Source organism: Cinclus cinclus, chromosome 7 (genome assembly GCF_963662255.1).
Source record: "Cinclus cinclus chromosome 7, bCinCin1.1, whole genome shotgun sequence".
Taxonomy (NCBI): domain Eukaryota; kingdom Metazoa; phylum Chordata; class Aves; order Passeriformes; family Cinclidae; genus Cinclus; species Cinclus cinclus.
Window position 1 is genome coordinate 13,522,611 of NC_085052.1, and position 16,962 is coordinate 13,539,572.

At 41.0% G+C, this 16,962-nt stretch overlaps 1 protein-coding gene across 5 annotated transcripts in view; it reads right to left on the reverse strand.

The window, feature by feature from the left end:
- The window catches only part of ARMH3 (armadillo like helical domain containing 3), a 123,450-nt gene that overhangs the window by 72,111 nt on the left and 34,377 nt on the right, over nt 1-16,962 (reverse strand). For all 5 annotated transcript variants that reach the window (XR_009933349.1, XR_009933350.1, XM_062496308.1 and 2 more), the window contains exons 18-20: nt 16,714-16,783; nt 15,176-15,236; nt 12,504-12,592 (exon numbers count right to left, since the gene is read on the reverse strand). Coding sequence is in view for 3 of the 5 variants with exons in the window: in XM_062496308.1 (XP_062352292.1) it covers nt 12,504-12,592; nt 15,176-15,236; nt 16,714-16,783 (220 nt within the window). In the remaining 2 variants the exon portion in view is untranslated. The remainder of the gene's footprint in view (nt 1-12,503; nt 12,593-15,175; nt 15,237-16,713; nt 16,784-16,962) is intronic.

Sequence of the window (16,962 nt, forward strand, 5' to 3'; positions counted from 1 at the left end):
AAGTGCTTTTTGTTGCTAAAACACCCTGCTGAACAAGTAAGTGACAGCTATTTTACCTTCCCACATTTATTCTCCTTCACTGATTTCCCAATCAAATCTACTCAGGCTCAAGGTACGTCTCTTGTTAACTCAGTCAGCTCATGGAGATTTTTCTATCTGCTAGATCCTGGAGTGAGCTTTGGGGTTGGAGAATCCAACTGTCTCATTTCTGCTTCATATATCACCAACTTGATGTATGCATAGTCAGCCCCAAACTGTCACTCTTGTTGATACACGCAGTTATAAAAAATAAAAAAGGTAAGAAAACCCCCACAGCACAGCTTTTCTGTAGCTCTGTGTCGATACTGCTGCACTGGTAAAAAGAAGGATGTAGTACTTTATTGTGTCAGTTATCTGGGGCTGTGCCATAAAGATCACAGATCTGCTTCACACTTGTCTTAAAGAATAAAACAACAAAAGCTCCTACTGTAACCACCCAGTATCAGCTAGTAACAGTGGTAATTAACAAAAAGGTTGGCTAAAAATGCTTTAATCAAACAGACTTTACAATAAACAACTGCATTACATGCACTTGAATAAAATGTAGGTTTTTATATTTCCTTTTTCCTAGTTCTTGAAATTTTCAGCAAACTAGTTTCTTCTGCATTATAGCTGTTCAGGAGTGAAAGCTGATGTCTGACTAGAAGAGGTTCTTAATGTACTCTCTGCCCTGAAGCCAACACATTTCAAGACTAAAAACGTCTGAATTAAGATATCCTGAAAGGTCAATGCTGGAACAATGCACACACCTTCTTAAAAAGGTTCTTAATTATCTACTAATTAGTAACTTCATCCAACAGAACAATACCAGGCATTACTCCAATTTCTTACAGGCACAAGTAGAACTTGTTAATCCATTTTTTCCCCCACCATTACACAAATGTCACACACTATCCATTAACTAGTGATAAAATAAATTGTGGTTTGGGAGAACTCCACAGTGAATGCAGAAAAGACCATTCAGCCCAAGGTACAGGCTACAAAAAAAGGAGGAGATAAAGCACAGGAACAGGAAAGAGGTATGGGCAGAATTTAGATATGCACCCCCTTCAAGATTACAAAGTATTCGCAATAGATAAAAGAAAAAACCTACAGCAAAAGCATGCAAACACACTGGACAGATCTTGAATTAAACAAAACTGTCAGATTCTGAACATAGTTCTGCAACCTCTACTTTACAATACTAGAAGTTAACCACGAGTATCTCAAGTTTATATATGCACACCAAAAGGGAAGCCTACAACCCCAAGGTAGGTATTTACTCATCACAGGCAGAAGCTACTTTCATTTAATCTTCCCGTGTGTAGCTGATGCTGAACTGCAAACCGGGAATGAACAAATTCTCTGCAAACTCCAGACATGTATCTTAATGATGTATCTTTCAGAGCTATTCCAGGATTAACTACCATCAATAGCATTTCTCCCTTCCGTAGTAGCTCACCTCAGAAGCAGACACATTAACACCTTTGCAAACCAGCCAAATAATTCTCCATACCATCATCACCCCATCATCACACAAACCCCTGGGACCAAAAGCAGAGCCTGGATTACACAAAAACACAGCTCTGGAAATACCCCATCAGTTATTTTTCTGCAAAATAAACGTCTCAAAACAAAGTAGCAGGTACAGATGGGCTTTCCACAGGAGCAAAGACCCAGCTAAAAACAGGTTACCAAGGTAACCAAACCTCCACAGCAAAAAAGTCTCCAGCAGTCAAGTGCCTTGGACTGCAGACAGCTGCCCTGCATCTCTGTCACAGCCGTTCATTGGCCATTTCTCCATCCTGCAGTTACAAACATGGCTTTATCTCCTTCCCAGCCATGAAAGCCCACAGGGCCACAGCTCATGACCAGGTGCTGCTGTACAACTGCCAGCAGCTTGAGTTTGTGGAAGTTAAGTAGCAGAGCTCTGGATTCCCTATGACAAGTTGTGAGAAGCCTCGTGTTAATTTCTTTGCCTCTTGCTCTCCCACAGGAGCCCTGCTGAATGGCCTTTGTAAGCAGGTCACAGCATAGTGTGACACAAAGCCACCACTGAACATCCAAAAAACACTGAACATGAAAGCTATCCATGATGAGGAGGAACTATTTTTAAAAGAATGAGTGTATTTGTCCAGAGCACAAGCACTCACCAAATGACAAGGACAAGCACCCTACAACTGCCCACTGCAGTACTTCTCATAGACCACCCTGAAGCAATTGTACTGCTCTATATTGGTGACAACACCTGAAGGAGAACTTTCTCTGTTCTACCCCCACATTTGTTTCAGCCATTGTGATGAATCTATGTTTAGTTTTTCTGTTTCACTTAGAAAGAAGACAAGAGATTACCTCCACTTGAAATCAGTTTTTATACCTGAATTACACTGCATCATAGCCCACTCAAAACTATCTGTGCTGTTCCTTCCCTAAGAACTAGGAAGGAGAGCGACTTGCTTCACATGAAGAAAAAACTGAGTGCTGGGCTCAGAGCCTGGTCAGAAGAACTAACCCATGAGAGGTTTACAGTCACTGTGTGCCCTGCACTGACAAATTTATCAACTGTTAGGAAACCACACATTCCTAAAAAAGTTGCAGTGTTCCTAATTTGGATATACACTACATCGATACTAAAAGAGCACCCAATCTTTTTCCACACCAGTACATTCTGCAGCAGCCTTTACTCAAGTGTCTCTACCGACCACAAACACTGTGGAACCTTTAAATCTCTTTGCCCTGTCTCTGTAGCTTGTTTGTAAGGCAGACCCCATACTGAAAATGAGGACAGCTATGCCCTGAAGTTTTCAGAACTACCAACTTTTAGATCTGGCTTCATATGCCTAGTGCCCTTCAGCAACAATTACACACAAAAAATAAACCTTTAGAGGAAAGTCCAACTTACTGAACACCCCTCTGCCCTTGAGCTCCAACAGAGCACTGATGCTACTATTCCTAAACAAACTGAAGCCAAACCAGATGTGTCACATTTTCCCTGCTGCAGTCAACTGTTCGCCTCTCATACCCCACCTGCAGACTGCCCTCTCACGCTAGCCAAGAAATTATCCATCCTTTTTTTTTTTGTCTCCCCCAACAGAGGAGCACTTCGGTCTCCCCAGCTGCACAGGCAGACACCAATGTGATCCTTGCTTGGGCTCAACCACCTTGTTCCAAATTATACTCCAGGATTTAACAGCAATGGATGAATGGATGGCTTGGGTAAGAGATCTATTACAACATTAACTGGAAAACAGCACCATTTTTGCAATACCCTTTAGAGCCTTCTTTTCATCCCTAAAGATATCTGTTCTCAGCACTTATTAGCAGGACCTGAAACTGTGGTAAGTCTTGAAACATCCATAATTTTATAATACAACAGCGAAACACTGTATTTTAGGACTTCTTTAGTAATAAAGGCAGAAGGCTGTAACTAAACAAGCAGCCACCAGTATGTTCATGTAAGTGACCTGAGCTGAGTACACTGGCTATGCTTCTTAAATCAACAAGAAGAGAACACAGCTTTGGACACCTATGTTTAGAGCCTCAAACCCAAGTAGACAAGCATGCTGAGTGGACACAGAGCCATGTGACAGGCTGTATGTGAAAAGCGGTAGACATCAGGTTGGCTCTTGGGCAATTTTCTTTCCAAAGGATTATTACAGTGAAAGGATGAAAAGTGACATCATAGGTATTCTCCCTATTTTTTAAACTGAAAAGACTGCAGCAAAAGAACCTCTTAGCTCTTTCCCTTATCAGCTTCTATAGCCACTCTGTCTGCCAAGGAGCAGCAGTACATGCCTGCTCAATTATTTGCTGCCCTCTCTCAAGCCAATCCTCTGTGAGAAGACTGTGGGCAGCCACCATCTCTCCTTTTCTTCTACCAGGAAGGTAATTCCTGTTACAGATGCCCTTCACTGCCCCCTTCTCCTGATCTTATTCACATAGCAGACTTACCTTCTCACCCTGTAAGCCTTGTCTCAAACAGAAATATATTCAGCCCCAGATGAATTTTGATTCACATAAAGTTGTTGGTTTTGTTTTTTATTTTTTGGGTTTTTTTATTCAGTGTCTCAGCGCTCTCTGTTTGGATCATGTGTGATACAGGACCATGTATAGCAGGACCATGGAGGTAGGCCAAGAGAAAAGTTGGGAAAAAAAGTAGTAGTATCATCCCTTGGGCAAGTCAGAATGTAGCACAGACTCTGCCAGGAGCATCAGAAGGCTCTGATGTGTTATTGCACAACAGAGCAGAAGAGAACAGCCCTGAGACACTCATCAATGAGAACTCGGATGAGTTGAGCACAGTACGGAGGCCTCTGTCTCTGCATCTGCTGTGCTTATAGGTCAAGAATTTTCTAATGGTGCATATAATGGCCCTCAAGAAAGGAGCAAGAGATGTGAGGGCTCCTCAGCTGCAGTATTACATCCATTAACAGGATCTAGTGCTCTACTAAAATTCTCCAATTTTCTACCCTTCAACCTTCAGGGCACACAGGAAAGAACTGTGACTTTCCCATTCCCTCTAGAAACTATCACTGAACCAACAGTGTATTCAGTGTCCTCCTTCTTGTGTCTCAAATCACAACACCCTTAGAAGGATCCCCACCCACAGAAGACATCTGGGCAACACTTCCACGCTGCAGAGAATTCATCTGCCTGCAAGTGCTTCAGCAGCACAGCAACCACCCTGGACCTCCTATAGCCACCCTGCTCATATGCACATACTCCCAAGGCAAGGTCCAAACTACTCACTGTAGCACAAGGTAAGCTAGATCTGGTTAAGGCCTAGTGCAACTAAGGCAGCAACTAGGAATAGAGTGGATTAGATTCTTCAGGAAGCAGCACTGGTCTTCCTGTGCTTCAGTTCTTCCAACACACAAGAGAAAACAGGACCATTCAATCTGCAACAGCATTGGAAGTATAAAAAGAGCAATACAACAAGCCCTGCTTGTACCTGGCCAAATCAAAGGTCAACCTACACTTAGTGTCTGTCTCTAAACAGTCAACATCAAACGCTTGTTGATAAACAACAGGTCAAACAACGCTTTCTTATAGGCTCTTCCAGATCCCAAAATTCAGCATGATTCCCTTGCACAAGGAAAATTACAGCACAGAATGTGAAAAAAGCAGATTCCCACAACATGACAATACCACAACCACAGACCGGTCCACTCTCTTGCTCCAGACTGGAAGTCACAAGGGCTAAGCTACGATAAACCAGCACAGACCACTGTGCAGCTATGAGAAGAGACCCGGAACAGAATAATCACATTAGAAAATGCTATACCTGAAAGGCAATTCAGATTTAAGGAAGCAAAAGGCTCAAATATGACATTCTGAGATGACCTAAGTGTTAAGAGGGTGCAGATCTGGCCACATTCAGCTTTGGCAGGCACTCAGAGGAACACTGATCAAAACAAGCTCAGCAGGAGATGAGTATCTACAGATTGGGTTTGACAGGAAAGAACCAACAGAGGTATTTTCCAGACAGAGCAGTAGGAATAGGAAGCCTGTCTGAGAAATAGTAACATTGCTATTACAAACTAACACACCAGAACTCCCTGAGGCACAAACTATCCCAGCACCCTTGGATAAGTGAACCAGTTACTCAGGGACAGCACTTGGAGCTTCCTGTCAATCATCCACCACACTGGAAAACAAGACTCTTGCACCAATGCTGCAGCCACCTCTCAGGGGAGCAGGGGAAGCAATAAAAGCTCTGTCAACATCACTGGTCAACATGTTCCAACTCCTTTGCTCTGCTGTGATCAGGAGGGAGCACCCTGCTCACTGCCCTAACAATCACCTGCTTGGACACTCCTCTACCCTCCCTCCCTCTTGCTGCCACAGGCACTGCCGAGTTCCTCCTCCCAGCCATCACAGCTCCGTGGCAAAAAGCAGCTGGCAACTGGCAGGCTCCCCATCACCAGCACTCTACAGCTGTTCCCTCTTTTCCCCATGACTCGCTCTCAAGGGTACATCCATGAAAGCCGGCTGTTTTCTTAATGAGAATCAACAGCTTGCCAGAGGGCTGGAGCACATGCTGGCACAGCCCATCGCTCCCAGGATCAGTCAAGCAGGCTACTTCACTTCCAACCCTTCACTTTCTTTATATAGCCCCCATCCCTGGTACTCACTGTTCCCACCTAAATGGAACCAACAGTGTGAAATTGCAAGCTTAATGGAAATGCTGATTGCTGATGCCAGAGCAATGCTACTAGATGGCAATCCAGCAAGCAGTAAGAAATAACACAAATTTTCTGACTTCAGCTAAAGCTCAGATGAACAATATGCTTTTTTCTTTAAAATAAATAAATAAATATTTAAAAAAATAAAAAACACACATCCACAAGCTTCATCCCTCTTTAGAGGAAAGGGCAGTACTGAGCTCAATTCTGTTTTGTCTGACAGTGTAGGTTCACACTGTTAAAACAGGAGTCTTGGGAGTTAACGTGAGACATTTTTGCCTCAGGTTTTAAAAAACAGAAAAGGTGGAGAATCTGGAGAAAGAGAAGAAATATTGTGTGAGAACATCGAAAGACTGCAAGGTAAGGAACCCAGGAGATGCTGCTTGAACACAAAAAGGGGCCTGGGATAACTTACTGCATTCTGAGTGTTGCAACCCCTCTGTGTGGATAAAGAAACAGCTCTGAACAGCTGACTGTAACACTTCTTCCATCAATGGGACCACTTCCCAGGAGAAATTATCACACTATCTCCACTAGGTCACTACAATCTGCAAACTGTTAGTGATTCACCATCAAATTCTCCAGTATTCGCTAGTTTTATTTAAAACAAGACAGAGCAACATATCTGGATGAGACCTGCCAGGCTGAGGCAGGATGACCAAAAAATTGCCAGACTTTTATCCATGCAAATGACTAAATTCCCTCTGTGCTCATCTGAGCAAGGCTATGTTGAGAAATCCCCATCCTGATCTCACCACGTGATCAATAATAGACACAAATCTTAAATTAGTCTTCTTCTGTTCACTGGCTATCAGGGTCAAACTCTTTATCATCAGTATTAAAGTATGTTAACAAAGTAAACGTAAAGTAGAATTAAGTAAAAGCAGATGCTTCCTAAAAATGACCCTTGCAGGGAATTTAGAACATCCTCCTTCAGAAGAAAGCCACTGAATTTCTGCATTTCTTACACTATCTTCTTTATGAGTTTAAATATCAGGGCATTTCACTAAATGGCTGGCGTGTTCTCATGAAAATATTCTAGTTTTGGTTGAAGGAAGTAATGTGGAAAGGTGAGCATGACATTGTCCCACCAGTTGCAAATGACAGCAGAATATTACAGGCTGACATTTGCAGTCTTCTTTCTGACCTTCCCATCTTGCTGCCTGTAAGTGAGCTTTCTAAGATGGGACTGGGGTTTTCTTTGGGGTAACATGGAGTGCTGCCAGGAGTACAAAATAAATAAATAAATAAATATCAAACCACAATACACACCACAACTATAAACAAAAATTATTTTATAAAACCATCTTTCAATTTCAATCCTTTCCTGAATTCTGTGGAATAAACAACAGGATTAACAGCTGCATTCCTAAACCCATCTTGGGCCAACACAGTACCATGTATCACAAGCACCAACACTCCTGTAAGTAAACAGGATCCCCTAAAGGCTGCAAACTCCCAGCATGTACTCCACAGCACATAACAGTTAGAGCCTTTAGTTTGTAGCCTTTGCCATTTGCTAACTGGCCAAGCAGCTCTATGGTCTTCCAAACTCTCATGGCATGTAGTGACCAGGAACTTTGCCAGTGAACCAGACTGTCTGCTACACCAGTGTGTGAATCCTGCCTCCACAAGAGCTGCAAGATTATAAACTTTCCTTGCCAGGTAGCTGCTGCAGAATGTAACAGTAACAGCTGGATTACAGATAAAGGGAAGACACAATATCACCTGACTTCCAGTCTGTTCAGCAACATATATCAGGGGGTTGAAGCAGACCTGCTCAACAGTTGTAGAACCAGAAATGACATAGGTAACATACTCTCAGTAGTCAATGTTTCAGTCACAAAAATGCTACAGCTAAGTGATTCAACAATACTATTCTAAATATGCACTGCATAAGGGCAGTGTAATATATACTGGAAATCTGGGGGAAGATTCTCCCCTACAAAAACTTGCTTCTTTATTCTAAAATCTTCCACAAAGTGACCTTTGACATTCTTAGTATTCACCTAAAAAGATTTTGAATGCAGTACTATCCTTGCTATAAATACAGAACCTAACAAAAAGATCTGAAGAATGTACAAAAAGGAAAAAAAAAAGTTAATTTTGTCTAGTAGCATTACAAAAGTCTGCTTTGATAACCCTAAAATGGAGAAAAATTAACTTCTTAGTTAGTGTTATATATTTGAAGCACCCTTATTTTAACAGTGCATTCTGCATCTACCAAATTAAATAAGCTACAAGATAAGGAACTATAGTTTTATGTTAAAACAATTTGCAAACTGATCTTTAACATTTACTAATGGAAATATCCACTTTTAATCCTACTTGCATTCAACTGCCCCAATAAATAGCTATTTCACCATCATTATTATAGTTCAGATTTTTAAGGCTCTTGATATTAGAAATCTTCATTAGTATTGCTTTTCTGTTTCTTTAAACACAGGTTTTGCTTAAAGCAAACCATAGCAACTGCAAAGAATTTACCTGCACCCCCTAAGCTCAGAGTGAAGTGCTCAAGCATTGCTAATTTTGAAGTGGGAGGAGTTGAAGAAATGAGTGATTTTTTTTATACACAAAGCTTAAATGACTCATGAAAACTCTTCTAGCATAGCTCATACGTGCTTGACAACAACAACAACACATATAGCACTGTTCATCACTTGAATGCTGTACAAACTAGCCCAAAAACATTGGGCATAACAGGCTGTTTCTGAGAACAGGGAACTGGCTGTTTCCAAGTTTCCAAATCAACTCTATGAAGTACCTTACACTTGACATTGAATTAATCAGCTTTAAAAAGTATAAGGTACCTTGTATAACAGTCCAGGAGATTTCCAATTGGCCAAAATGTTTGCAAGCAAACAGGTAAACAGCGTCATAACCACTTAAGAGTTACTGACCTTGGCCAAATTTCCAGCAATGGAATACTGTCAGTGGTGAAAAGCCTGAAGATGTTCTTCAGCACCCAGAGGGAAGAGCTGCACACTAATCAATGGTGGAACAGAAGTGAACAGACTGCTGAAATGGCTATTAAAAAAGAACCAAGATCAACAGACATCTCTGGATCTGAATGTTTGGTCTAGCTATTAATAATTGCATTTCTAATAACTTTCATAGGTTAATCAGATTACAACTGCTTTTCATCCTCCAGCCCTCTTTTTAAGATGTTCCACAATTTAGCTCCACTTGTGATCTGGTATTTATTTTCACACCGCTTTTAGCTAGAACCAGCTTCTATGTACTACTTCCGCCACTCACAGATTTTCCTTTCTGTCAATCCTGTTTCCAGCTCTCAAATACCTACATCTTTCTCTGTAACCTAAATATTCTTGGTCATCTGGTCAGCACAGTTTTGAATGCCATGGTCCTGGTCCCTTAATGTGAAAAAATCATTCCAACAGAGAAGCTTAGGCTGGATCATATCCAAAGACTGTAACAATATTGCTCTTCTTTAAGCTCAGATGTTGCAGAAGAAAGTTCAACAGAAATAAGATCATACGGAAACAATGTGCCAAATAGTGGCATATCCAAAAAAGTATAAAGTATTATAGACTGCATAAACAGCATGATATGTGTCCTGAGAGATGCCAAAGCACCTGGCTCCACTGCCTCTCTCTGTCATCACTGCAAATTAAAATCAAAGTAAATGCAGAAACTCAAAGTGCTGCTGGCCTTTCATACTGAAGACAAAGCATCCACAAAAGAAGAGCATCAATCCATCAGATGACACACAAGTGGCTTTCCTTAATTAGAGATCAGCTAACATTAGAACTGGCAAATGAACAGAAGGCTCCATACACTGCTACTGCTTCCACCTACAACCTTTATCTCAGTTCCTCTGCACCCTATACCGACCACCTACCCCACCGTGTTCTCTTTTTTTGTCTTCTCCCACTCAATTTTCTGCCTGGAAAAACTCTCCTCCATTTATGTGCCAGGTAGAATTCTCTTCCTTACACAAATTCCCTCCAGCTTCTTTGTTCCATTTTGTTCAGCTCTGTTGAAGGGCCTCCACTGCTATCATCCATACTGCACCACAGGGGCATTGCTTAAGTCTGATTTTGTCATTCCAGAAGATAAGTGTGGGCTTGAAGAACTTCTGTAAAGCACACCTGATGGGGCAACCTGGTATCTCTGACCTTACAGTGAACAGATACTCCCTTTTAGCTGCTCATCCAGCAGTGATAAGCAATTCTTCAATCCAAAATAAAAGCCTGATGGTCATATGAAGGACAGAAATTAATTCAGAAGTCTTGTGCTCCAGTTTAGAATTGTCTGTCACATAGATCAAGACCAGAGACATTCTTTCACATCAAAGGCAGCAGCACTCTGGGTAATCAGAGAGCAACCTTGACAGGGTAAGAGTTAAGTATGAGACAGATCTCAAGACAGGGCTGGCAATTAGCATTTATTGTGAAACTCATATAGCATTCTAGAAGCACACCTGCAGCAGCCAGGACCTGCCCTTTTATAGGTGTATGTACCATTTCACCCAGGGCCTTCCAGTTTGTATAAACCACTTAGCAGCTACACAAGAATCTTTCTGTTCGCCTCAACATTCTATTAAAAAAAACCAATTTTTAAACATTCTACGGTAGTTTACTCCAAGGAGAGAACCACCTAAAATACAAAAATCTATCGTAAGCATGACACTCTTCAGCTACATCAGGTCTGTCAACATTCCATTTCCTTCACAGAAACCTTTGCTTTCATAGCTTGTGCAGTACTTAATACCTCTGAGGCACTTTATGTTTCCGAAGGTCTATATAAATACCAGCTAATTAGAGACCGCTAACAAGAATATCCCAAAATGCTGAATCTCAGTGTGAAGTGAGTATTTTAATTTTTCCTCTTCCCCTAAACCAGGGAAAGTTAAGTATTGAAACATGACTAAGAGTATGCTCCCTGAACCGTGGAACACTACTTTCAAGCAAAAGATGCTATATTTCAAACTTCCATCCTGCCAACGTGTAGAAAAGACCCAGGCCAGCCTGGCCAAATAGAAATGGCTCTGGTTTACTATAACTGCTGAGAAGGTATCACACACAGTGTCAGATGCAATTTCCATTCAGAACAGACATCCACATTGTACACACTCATCTCCTGAACTGGCATTACACTGCAGCCATGCCTCTAGGGGCTCTGTTCTGAGGAAAACAACTGAAAAGGAACTGCTAATCCTTTAATTAGTGGCACTCGCTTCACCTTCCCCAGGAATAATTTAGAAAGTCTGAATGGGCCACATGTCACACAAGGTGAAAATTTAATAACTGAAAATTACTCAGGTTGTTGGTTAATTTTTCTGCACCTACATCTCAGCTAGGTAAGGCTACTGAAGGGAAGTACTCAGTGTCAATTGAGATCACTTTCACAAATCACTGATCACTGCCTCTTTCAAAAGCCATCCTCTCTCAAATTTCTGATGGGAGTTGCATTACACCAGGCAAGTCGCTGATCCTAGGCCTCAAGCACAGCTCCAGGAATACACAATTAGGGCCATGTTCCCTTGAATTTTCAGAAAGCTCTTGTTTAAGCCACAACAGCAAGGGGATTAACTGTACTTGCCTGGCTGAGCTACTTCACTGCTTGCTAGATAAGAACTGAAGCACATACCATATCCACCAAAGACGCCTGCTAGGTCTCATCATCCATTCTGCTACTCCCTTCCCCAGACCTCCCACACAATGATTGCATCATGTAAGAGTCCTCCAAAGCTGTCCACTAGATTATGACAGGCTCCACAATACTTATTTATCTATCCCGGGATGCAAGTGGCACAAACCAGACTATCTAGCATTAACTCAAATGTCAGAGTTAAAAGCCTCTCTTCCCTCACACTGACATTTCAAGGCTGCTCTCTTCTGGAGCTGCACACACTATTCTATGTGTGAGCTCCTCTTACAGCAAAAGGAAAAGCAAGGTCCATCTCCCTTCACCCAAGAGCCTATGTCCTTTCTACTCACAAAAATCTGAGAGAGAAACACTACTACATAAAACATGACTCCATTTTCTCCAGTCAGGTAAAGAGGGATTCAGGTAATGGAACAGAAAAACAAAGACATTTGGATACCATAATGAACAAGGAGAGACAAGAAGTAAATTAGCTACCATTATGATAATAAACTGGCTTTCCAAAGGAGGCAATTTGCATGTAGCAACTAAGAAGCAACATAAAAATACTTTAACAGAACTGATGCTTGCTTTTCAATCCTGTAGCAATAGAACAAGCAGTCAGGGACACAAAACAACCACCACTGCGGGTTTTCCTGTTTGACTGTCTCTGCAGAGGCCAAGTACCTGACCAGAGCTCCCTCCAAGTGTAATGAAGCCTCACTCTGCATTTCTTCTGGTAGCACAGCAGCTTGTGCACAATCTGAATGCACCGCCTGGAAAAGAGAGGGCAAAGGATTAATGACACTGCATCTTCCCACAATTCTGCATCAAGCCTGGAAACACCCCTGAAATCAGCAGCAGGGAAATACACAAATTCAAAGACTATCAGAGGAGGATGGGAGCTGCGGCTTTGACCTCCCAAGAGGAATCAACACTCAAAAATAAAGAATCTGAACATGAAAGAAAGGGCCCTATATGCCAGTTTAAACTCAACAAGATTGGACTGATCACAAATGTATGGCTGCTGTTCAATAAATACTTTTCACTCTTTGCTACCGAACCTAAGGGCCTCATAAACTCTACAAAATTAGTTACTTAACTTGCAGGCTCCATAAATTTGAGATACTGCAAGTTATTGTAAAAATTCAAACACAAGAGAGCTTCTCAGTTTCTCTGGCCCCTGTGATGAGACTAAAGAAAATCAGAGTGTTCAAAAAATGACAAGATTTTTAGTTTGATTGAGGTATATGGTTTAATTACATTTTAAAAATATCTATTTTTTATAAAATTTTCCAGTCTTCTTAAAAAAATAATTTAAGTATGAGCTTTGGAATGTTCATGCAATACACATGCAAGCTCTGGAATGCCCCAACATACAGGTAATGCACTTGTCAAGTCTCCAAATCCTGTTGGTCTCTATAGCATCTAGTGTTCATACAAACTCTTAGGTGCACATTCTTCACATTCTTCTGCACAAATAACATCCAAACTAAAAATACAGTTCGGTGAGTAAATTCTCTAACACTATCATTAAGGACAAGACACAAAAAAACATATAGAAATCTGTATTTGTTAGGCCAAGCTATTTTTAACTATTGACATGTAGAAAAAATAGAAGACTACAAAAAGGAAAAAAACCCCTTCCCCCAAATCCTTCTTTCTCCAAAACACATTATCTCATTAAAACCCACATCTTTCTGAAAAGACACTGATGAAAGATACTGCACATCAGATAAACATGGAGAAATCAAATTCTAAAAATTTGCATGAAATTTATTAAAAAATAGGTGAAAAGTTCAAGACAAGGCTTTAAAAGCAAGGTCTAGCAAAAAATAAGCAGAAGGTATATATTACCCTTTTCAGACCCGTAGATAATCCCAAAAAATACCACAATGAGGTAGGAACTGAAACTAACTTTGAATAAAGGTAAAACTATTTATAACCACTGAGCACGACATTAAGTGCTGCATTTCAAACTGGATTTTCATAAATTCAACTAAAAAAAGGAAGCTAGGATAGACAGCTGTCTTCGGATCTGAAGTAGCAATCTCTATGGGGAGAAACCTCCTATTTCTGCTGTTTCTGGTACTGGACAATGCCCAGCACCTTTTCACCTGGCTGTAAGTCAAGTTATTAACTTATCCATCCTGGTGGGGTGTCTCTGTTCTAAAAGTTTCATGCTGAGGATTCATAATACACATAATGGACAAAAAGTACCCTTAGTCTAAGCAACTTGGACTTATTTTCTAAATATTAATATGCCCAGCCTTCAACAGCTTCATATTGTCACCTTGTAAATGTACTGCAGAGAAGCATGACACTACTTGTGCATTCAGAACACCCACTTTGTCTGCAATAACTGTGTCTGCTATGGGATGGTTTCAGACACGAGTACAGTGAAAGGACTGCACAAACATGCCAAAATGAATGGATACAAATGTACACTGATGGTGGCTCCTGCTCGTTATTTCTAGTGTTATGGGGTTTCTAGATGTGACATTGCTTTTGAGTCCAAGCCTTTCACACCTTTCTTGTGAAACTCCAGAGCATTACACCCATCTACAAATAGTTCTGCAATGTCATTGAAAAAAAAAAAAAAAAGAAATCTCACAAATTCAATTGAACTGTTCAACCCTTGAAAAGGCACTATAATTGCAAGGTTATTTGGGCAAAATCAGAATATGCTGAAAAGTTACTTTAAGGGAAAAACATTCTACGTGCCTTTGCCTTCCCTACAGAACACAGCGCTGTTCGTGCCTTGGGGAAATTCAGCACTGCACAAACAGAGCAAAGCCAACAAACTGTCTAAATCCTACTTCTGCCCTCCAGGCTAAAGCAGTACAAAGCATTGGAGAGGCCCCTGTGGGACACATGGAGTGCTCATGAGTAGCTCTGTCCTCTTGTCTCCTTTTGCCCATTGCTAAGTTTTACCCCTTGCTGCCTAGCAGGACATTTCAGGCTTAAATCCCCCTCCTTCTCCACTGCCTTCCAGGCCTCATGCCAGTCATCCTCGCTTTTTCAAAACCGTCTTTTCTGTTTCTAGACCAAGATTCATCTTCTGGGAAGTGGGGATTGTTGCAATGACTCTGTGTTATGAAACTTCTTTTAGACGGAAAAGCTCTTTGTGTTAGATCAAGTAGATTAGGAAAACAGTCTGAAATTGAATTGCTTTCAATTTTCTGGCACACAGAGGTTTTTTGAAGTAGAAAAAGTTACTGGAAGAGTTCATGAAAAGCCATCCTGCTCTCCACCAGCCACAAAGTGTTATTTCAGCCAGAAGACTGCTCTATGAGCAGGATTCTACCTAAATTCAAACTTCAAATGTAATCACAATGAGTTACCCCACAGTCACTTACACATAGAGATCCATAGGAAATTCTTTCATCATGTGTGTTACAATGAATTCCACCATCAAATCTGACAGAAAAGAAAATTATAAAGTAAGTATTAAGCTGGCTACTGTTAACTTTTAGTAGACTACAAGGAAGTCAAGCTGCCCCACCTACCAATCGCTACCAGACAATAGTCCTGCTTAGATGAAAGGGATTTCACTTTTTTGTTTGTTCTAAGGAACACTAGAGATTTGCTAGAACTAGAAAAGAAACTACTGGAAACTGAGGGTACATATTGTAATTTGCTCAGAGGCACTGCTTCCCCATATGGTTTCCCCCACTGTTAGTCAAATAAAGCCTATACTATGAATTCTGATGTTTAGAATTGCTCTTGTATTTCAAGCCCTATCACTGATGGAAAATTCCATCAAGAAACACATTTTAGAAAATTATTCTTGTCAGAAAAAATGTGCAACCTAGATGTTACTTAAAGAGACATTGTAAATAACACCTATTTTTCTTGAAACAAATTCTGAAGCATATAAAACTAGTCTAATCTCAACATAGGCTAAGCTTCTGTTTAAGACTAATTCAGAGGGAAAAAAAAAAAGGAGAATGTGTCTAACATTTAAGGGGTTCCAGTGTGAAGATAAGAGGCAAAGAGTATAAAAATACAATTGAAAGAAGCTAATCAATGATAACAGAATGCTTGTGGGGGTGTGTTCAACCCAACTTCAGCATGAAATGCTTACCCCAAGCCACCGGTAACAATTGTGAGCTGTAACCTCCTAGGGCAGTAACAGCCAGGCAGTGTAACTCAACAGTGACTAAAAACAGTGTAGGTGAAGAGTGTATGAAATCTGATAGCTCTAGAAAGTTTCTTTATGCTGTTGTGTCTTGGCTTCAACAATCATGTCTGAAAATGTTGAAGTCTAAGACTGCTCCTGTACCATCAGGTTGAACAGCCATTCAGGGACCCAGACGCCCTCCATTTCTGAATCTATATCTGCTTTTGGCCTCCACAGTAACGAGAGTCACAACTTAATCATGTGCTGTATGAAAAGCTTTCAACTACGCCTCCATATCTATCCACAGGCAAAACCAATCCTAGCTACTAACATTCCTGCTGGTTTTTGGCTCAGAAAAAGCTTAATGCCCAGCAAACAGGTTCACAAAGATGTTTTTTGTGAACTATAGGTTTGCCATCATCATATTATATACAAAGTACTTGTCGTTGCTACCACACTCACCTAAACACTGAACTTGTTAATCAACTGCCCTCCCTGTTGTTAAAAACTCAGGTCCAATGGGCCAAGCAGCATCTGCAAAACTTTCTGTAAATGTATATAAGATTTATTGCTACAGAGCTGCAACTTTGGATTTGTCTGCGAGGCAGCCATGTACAAAGCTGGGCATGGATTGCTGGAAACATCTTAAGTATGTAACTGTCCTTCCTTTAAGTCCATCCACTGCTCCATTTAATCCTCAAATCTCATATTGCTATTGCTCAACAAGAGATGCTTCAGGAGCCACAAGCACACACGTGCTCTAACAACACTCACCGAGCACTGCACACACCAGTGGGCGACAGGGTAGGTTCTTGTCTGCTGCTTTCTTCCGATGTCTCATTGGCTTCAAACACACAAAGATAGGAAGAAGTCAGCAGAAGCCTGAAGTGACAGTCTGTGTATTACTGTATTTTTCAAGCAAACAGTGCCACCAGCACAGGCTTCCTTTTGTCTTTTTCTCCAACTGCCATCTTACACACACTAACCCTAAAGGCCATGGTTGGAGCAAAACTGGGCCTGCCT